The following is a 7,537-nucleotide window of genomic DNA, read 5'->3' as shown; positions in this document are numbered from 1 at the left end:
GCTAAGAGCTGTGAAATCAAAACTGCAGATATGAGAATATGAACGAGGTTGTAAAAAGTGTAAAAAGTGCGCGTGCCTCAATTTGCCATTCAAACTGCGAGCGCTACTCGCGCGCTGTTCCCACGCCATCTCGGTGCCTGCGTGTGCAGCGTAACTGCGTATGAGCGAACCGTTTCTCGCACTGTGTGGCGTGGAATTGATAAAGGCGGCGAAAGCGGTGCATAGTGGGATTTCGGCCGGAGCACTGCTGCAGTACACTGCGCTAACGGCGGCGAGTGCCAGCCTTCGCGATGTACCGCACGGATGACGCGGAGGCGCTCTAAGGGTTGGAAACACAAAATGGAAGTGGCATGAGTTGCACTGAGTTGAGTTTAATGGCGCATAAGCGACTAAGGCTATCATGCGCCAAGCTCGGGGTGAAGAAAATTGCATTATATAGGAAGTTGTACATTAGTGTAAATCACTGGTGGTGCAATGGGCCTAAAAAAGTTATTTCCTGCAACCTAGTAAAATGTAAGAAAATTTTAGAAGTGACTTACGGTAAAAGATTTAAAGACGGCCAGGTAACCTCTGCAACCATCCTTGGCTGCGCAAGGGTGTCGAGGCTCCCAACAAATCGAATAAAGCCCTCAGCCTTCTTCTACGACGAGAGGGTGGCTGAGGTGCGGTTCGGAAAAATCCGCAAGTTGTAGAAAACTGACAATTCTTTATTACATTTACAAACTGTTTAAAACTCCTGCACTACTTAAAAACTAAAAAAAACCTCTGAAATGTCAACAAGCGCATGTTCGCCTAAGAGCAATGTTGGATGGAATGGTATGTGTTCGGTATAAAAACTGTAAAATGCTCTTTCATCAGTCTTTCTAGATTTCTGCATGAAAATAAAACATGGTTGATTGTTAACTCATCTTCGCATAATTCACATTGTGGCTTGTCTTCTTTTGTTAGTAGGAAATTATGTGTGAGATGCGTATGTCCTATACGAAGGCGACAGATAACCACTTCTTTGAAACGTTCCTGGTGGGTGCAGGACTGCCAATCACCTAAAACTGGCTTTACGAAGTGTAGTTTGTTATTTAATTAATTGTTCCAAGATTGCGGCCATTTTCTCTTAATTCACACTGTATTAATTTAACGTAATCTATAAAGCGCATATTTCCTTTTTTGATTTCCTTGCCCCGAGCTTGAGCAGCGCAGAAATCTGCTCTCTCGTTTCCTCTTGTTCCTACATGACTCGGTACCCAGCAAGTAGTGGAGTGATTGCATTTCTAGAGTGGAGCGCAGTAAGTAAACTTAGTGAGTCTGTATAAATAATACTGTTTGTGAGCTTCTTGTTTACTATTTGCTGAGTGGCTACACAAACGGCGTAACATTCGGCGGTGAAGATTGATGCACATAGCGGAAGCCTTACTGTTTGATTCCAATTCTCCTGTACAACTGCGCTTCCAACGTAAACATCTGCTTTTGAGTCATCTGTGTAAAGAGGTGTAAAAGAACTGTATGTTTCCTCGAGTGCAAAAAATTCTTGTATTATATGCTGCTGTGGGGTTTCTTTTTTACAGAACTTTGTAAGAGTGAAATCGCAGATTGAAGGAAAAAGGTACCATGGAGGTAACGGTTCTAGTCTTGGAGCAATGCCAGGTAATGTGTCTAGTATGCCGAGGTTTTCACACATCTCTTCGAAACGCAAGAGCAGTGGCCTAGTAGTCTGCGGTTTGTTATTAAACAGTGTTCTTGATGGGCACTTTGAGACTATTTGGTGACAGAAGTGTTTAGGTAGTGAATGGATTTTTAAAATGTATGAACACGTGAGCATCGTTCTTCTGTCTGTAAGTGATGGTTCATTAGCTTCTATATAAAGACTATTTATGGGCGAAGTCCTGTATGCGCCATTGGAAAGACGCATATCTAAGTAATGTACAGGGTCCAGTCGTTTCTCAAGTACGATGGACTCGCTGACCCATATACTATACATACGTAATCCAGGGAGGAGCGCACTACAGAGCGATAAATTTGCAAAAGACATGACCTATCGAAACCCCAGTGCTTTCGGGAGAGTACTTTAAGTATAGTAAAGGATCGGGAGGCCTCTTTTTTAATGTGATTATGTGTGGCAGGAAAGTGAGTTTTCTGTCAGATTTTATGCCTAGAAATTTATGCTCGTTTTTTACAGGTAACTCCATTTCATTTAGGTCAAGGGTGGGATCTGCCTGTAAACCTCGTTGGAGCAAGAGAAAAATGGCCACTGTTTTCTGTTGAGAAAACCGGAAACCATTTCCGTCTGCCCATGTTGCCAGTTTATTTATTGTTAACTGTATTTGCCTTTCACATGTTAATATGTTAGAGGATGTGCAGGCTATCTGGAGGGCGTATACATACACTGAATACATAACGGATCTTCGGATTATTTTACTGAGACAGTTCATTTTTACAACAAAGAGTGTAGTGCTTAAAATACACCCCTGTGGTACCCCATTCTCCTGGACGAAGTTCTTCGAAAGGGTTGCCCCTAGGCGTACATAGAATGAACGGTTATATAAGAAGTCTTTTAGGCAGCTCAACATTCTGCCTCGGATGCCAAGCTCTGCAAAGTCTTGAAGAATCCCGAACCTCCAGGCCGTGTCATATGCCCTCTCCATATCGACAAATGCAGCAAGACGTTGCTGCTTGTGAACGAAAGCCTCTCGAACAGTGTTTTCGAGACGAACTAAGCGATCACTAGTGGAGCATCCCTTTTTAAAGCCACACTGATTGCTGTCAAGAAGTTTAGACGAATGAAGGACAAAAGTTTATCTTATGTTAAGGACAGTTGCGAAGGATTTGGCGAGGCAACTGGTCAGGGCTATGGGTCTATAATTGCTAGTAGAGGTTGGTGGTTTCCCATATTTAAGGAAAGGTACTGTAACAGCTCTCTTCCACTCCATACGTATTTTACCTTCTATGAATATTTTGTTAGAGAAATTTAAGAGCGCCTCTACGGCAGGCTCGGAAAGACGAGCAAGCATTTCGTAGTGTATCTGGTCGGGTCCCGGTGGTTTTTTTTCCCGGCAGACAGTACGCTATTTATTTCATGGAGGGTAATTATATTATTGTACTTTTCCTTAGCGCCTTCACTTGTTGGAAGTCTTTTTTTCTTGGCTGTGTTTTGGTATTTTTTAAAAAAGACTGCATATAGTGTGATGAACTTGAAACTGCAGCGAAATGTTTCCCCAATATGTCTGCCTGTTCCCCTATGCTTGTTGGTGTGTCAGGTGTTGTCAGAAGAGGATTTGTGGACGGTGAGAAGTTGCCATTTAATTTTCGGACCTGCACCCACATTTGTTTAGATGTTATTTGACTGTTAATACATGAAATATCTCTTCCGTCAGACTTTCTCAGCACTGCGACGAACGTACCGAGCTTTAGCTCTCGCCTTTTTTAAATTTTAGAGGTTCTTATGTGTCGGATACCTTCGAAACTTACCCAAAGCACTATTTTGTTGTTTTTTTTCTTCCTTGCAGTCTTCTGTCCACCACACTTTGCGGTTCGGTGACACCACTCCTGATGACTGCGGAATAGCTAAGTGTGCGGCAGTCACGATACAGTTCGTGAACAATTCGTTTATCTCGTCGTTGCTTAAATTTTTTAAAACTATATTTTCTAAAATGGCTATTGCTCTAAAAAGTTCCCAGTCTGCTAAATGCAGCTTCCAGCGTCGCGGCTTTGTGGGGGTTATTTCCGGTGGAGATGATAGAGTGATTAGTATAGGGAGGTGATCGCTGCCATATGGTGTATCAGTTCACAATGACGGCACTCGACAGCATGAAGGCCAGAACAAGAAGAACAAAGTTTATTGCAGGGCATCGATATATATAGCCTTCGTGATAGCGCGGTTTACGCACTGCGCATGTCAGGCACATTGTTATCGTGTTATCACGCAAGCCCGATACATCCTTCCAAGGTTAGCACAAGACAGTGGTTCAAGTTCATGATAACTGATTGAAAGCAGCGTCATAACGAAGACGTTGGGGAGGCTTCACGGTACGAGTCGACCTCCTCAGACTGATGGCACTTGTGGGTTGCTCTGGATGGGTAATCGAAGCCGGAGGCGTGGCACCGTGGGCTAGATGTTGGTCACAGAGCCCCGGAGGCTGCTGGGGTGCTGCACTTGTAGTGCCAGAAGGCTGCGGTGTCGCACTCCCTGGACTGTTCCTTGCATTTGGGTCAGCTTCGTCTGCGCAGTCGTCGTCGGTGTCATCGTCACTTGTTTCAGCATACTGCTCGCTGGAATGAAGCAGGTGTCGCCTGTTGCGCCGAAGAACACGACGACTTTCGGTTACAACGTGGTAGGACCTCGGGGCAGCTTCCCCAACCATCTTTCCTTTCTGTGACCAAGTTGTGTCTCGCAGCCTGACGACGTCACCTTTACCTAGTGGAGGCAACGGCTGTCCTTTGGGCGTCTGGCGGTGCTTCTTGACTTCGATAGTCTTGATACCGCCAAAATCGGGGAGATTAGATCGAAGGCGCCTGCCTTGAATAAGCTCGCCAGAGGATTGACCATCAATCAGTGGCGTTGATCGGTAGGCCAGAAGGCCTAGCCAGAAGTCGTGTCGTGCGTCTTGAGTTTTCTTCATTATCCGCTTGACAATCTGCACACCTTTTTCGGCAAGGCCGTTAGTCTGCGGGTAGTGTGGGCTAGACGTGACGTGCGCAAAATCATACTCTTTAGCGAAGGCTGCAAATTCTTGGCTTGAAAACTGTGGTCCATTATCAGTGCACAGTTCGATAGGAATGCCGTATCGAGCAAACATAGCACTGAGAGCCGCAACAACACTTCTTGCACTTGTGTCTGGAAGCCTCTCGACATCTGGGAAGTTGGAAAGAGCATCATATACGACAACGTAAGAATTTCCCCCAAAACAAAAGATGACCGCTCCGACCCTGTACCACGCACACTGCGGCACCGGGCGCATTATCAGCGGCTCTTTGGCTTGCTGGTACGCGAACTTTCTGCATGTAGAACAGTTTTGGAGAAGCACTGCGATGTCGTTGTTCAAGCCTGGCCAAAAAACGAGAAGTCTTGCTCTTTCTTTGCATTTGTTTAAACCAAGGTGGCCGGCATGGATTCTTGATAGCATTTCTTGTCTCATGCTTCTCGGTATGACAGCTTTTGTTCCTTTGAACAGAATTCCGTTGATTACAGACAGTTCAGATGAAAACGGCTTCAGCTCACCTTGAATTGGTTTTCCTGCTGATAAGTTGCTGACGACAGTCTGCAAGTAGCAGTCACGAGCAGTTTCCTTTGCCAATTTTTGCTGCGTTGTTACCGTGACCATGCCGTTCATGAGCTGTAGTGCGTGAACTTCGACGTCTTCTGTGGCACCAGCATTGTCGACACCCCCGGGTGTAGTTGATCGTGAGAGCATGTCTGCCAAGACCAGTTGCTTCCCTGGAACGTACTGTAGAACATAGTCATATCTGAGAAGTCTTAAAAAAAATCTCTGCAATCGTGGGGGCATGTCACAAATTCCTTTAGCAGCGATTGACAGAAGTGGCTTGTGGTCGGTCTCGATAATGACCGTCTGTCCATACACAAACTGATGAAACTTCTCGCAACCGAACAGAATGCCCAGCGTCTCCTTTTCAATTTGCGCGTAACGCTGCTCCGGTGGTGTTAAGACTCGTGAAGCATATGCCACCGGTCGCCAGTGACCACCGTGACACTGTCACACTGTAGGATTCAGTTCGGCAGTTTTCAACTTGCGGTATATTGAAAATGATAAGAGGCTTGCGTGTGCTCCGGTATCCACCTTGAATAATGCTTTACGACCCCCAACTTTGGCTTCGACAGTCCAATCACCAGTAATGCAGCTGTCGATGCAGACGTCAAGAACATCAAACTCATCATTGAACTGTGCGCCGACTTCGTTGACGACCGCCCTGGCCGGACAACAAATCGCAAAGTGATGCAGCTTTCGACAAGTGTTGCATCTTTTCCCGTAAGCAGGACACTGCCTCGGCTCGTGCCGTCGGTTGCATTTCTTGCACCGGTACGAACTATCGTTTACTGCACTGGTCTCTTGCCGGTCTACGCAGCGGTGGCACGATGCCCTACTGCGAGAGACGGAGTCAATGCTGTCACTGGGCCTGGCCCAGACCTGAGTTCTTTGTGCCACTGATTCCGCTACCCTGCACATTTCTTCAGCCTTTAACAACATTAAGCCCTTTTCCCGCAGCATTTTTTCACGCAGTTTGGAATTATTCGTCCCAAAGACGATCTGATCCCTGATCATTGAATCGTGCAGTCCTTCGAAGTTGCATTGCGCTGCTTGCTTCTTGAGGTCTCTAATAAATCTTTCGAACGGCTCTCCGTCTTCTTGTTTTCTCGAGCGAAAAACATACCGCTCATGCACTTCATTGCTTACCTCGGCAAAGTATGCTTCAAACTTCCGGACCAGGGTGTCGTAATCTTCCTTGTCTTCCTGCTCACCAAACGTAAACGTGTTGAAGACGTCAAGTGCTTCGCCTCCGGCAACGCTCAACAGGAGTGCAGCTTTCGCTGCTCCGCTTCTTGGGTCGTCCTTTGGCGTGGTCGCCTTGATGAAGAGTTCCAGTTTTTGCTTAAACCGCTTCCAATTCTGCGACAGGTTACCGGAGAGCTGCAAAGGTTCCGGGGGCTTCAGCAGGTCCATGGCGCTCCGAGCTACACCCTGCCCAACTGGCCACTTCTGACACCATGTATCAGTTCGCAATGACGGCACTCGACAGCATGAAGGCCAGAACAAGAAGAACAAAGTTCATTGCAGGGCATCGATATATATAGCCTTCGTGATAGCGCGGTTTACGCACTGCGCATGTCAGGCACATTGTTATCGTGTTATTACGCAAGCCCGATACATATGGGTTCTCTAAAACATCCCATTTAAAATCTTTAAAAACAGATGGTGAGCTAAGCGACAAATCTAAACAGCTCATTTTTCCAGGCGTTGGGGAATAGTGCGTCGCCTTTTCTGTATTTAAAAGACATACATTATTTGTGAGAATAAAATCTTCGATCATCTGACCCCTAGCGTCAAAGCGTTCGCTTCCCCAAAAAGGAGAGTGAACGTTAAAGTCCCCTACTACTAGATGTGGTTCTGGCAGTTCATCGATGAGTTCCTGTAGGTCACGGACTGTTAATGTTAAATGTGGAGGAAGATATACAGAACAGATTGTTATGGTTTCGTAGCTGACAATGCTGACGGCAACTGCCTCAAGTTTTGTTTCAGTCTGATCTCTTTAGCAGGGACGCCGCTCTGAACGACAATCGTGACGCTTCCTGACATCTATTTGCCTGCTCGCGATCACGTATAAATGTTTTATAATGTTTATGGTTATTCATGTGAAGCAAAGCTGCCTGGGAAATCTTTACAGTCTTGTTCTCTTTAGGTCGGTCTCTCTTCAGAACGTGAAGATAGAATGGTTCGATTGAACGAGGCGAAAATGGCTGAAAAATTATATACCTCAACCTGATTAAATTTCCGTGTTTTCGATGGTTTGGCCGAGAACAAGTGCAGTG

The 7,537-nt window shown here is 45.9% G+C and overlaps 1 protein-coding gene across 1 annotated transcript; it reads right to left on the bottom strand.

Annotated features, from left to right (window-relative positions):
* Positions 1-5,606: 5,606 nt before the first annotated feature.
* Positions 5,607-7,267, bottom strand: LOC149333549 (uncharacterized). The gene has a single exon (XM_089556076.1). The coding sequence runs from the start codon at positions 6,669-6,671 to the stop codon at positions 5,706-5,708; it is 966 nt and encodes a 321-aa protein (XP_089412202.1). The 5' UTR covers positions 6,672-7,267; the 3' UTR covers positions 5,607-5,705.
* Between the last annotated feature and the right edge of the window lie 270 nt (positions 7,268-7,537).

This window comes from Amblyomma mixtum, chromosome 8, assembly GCF_055824585.1.
Source record: "Amblyomma mixtum isolate Tamu chromosome 8, ASM5582458v1, whole genome shotgun sequence".
NCBI classification, from domain to species: domain Eukaryota; kingdom Metazoa; phylum Arthropoda; class Arachnida; order Ixodida; family Ixodidae; genus Amblyomma; species Amblyomma mixtum.
Note: the sequence above shows the minus strand (reverse complement) of the source record. Positions and strands in the feature narration are given on the sequence as shown.

Coding starts and splice junctions, on each gene's coding strand:
- LOC149333549 (XM_089556076.1), bottom strand. CDS start 6,671: ATGGACCTGCTGAAGCCCCCGGAACCTTTGCAGCTCTCCGGTAACCTG.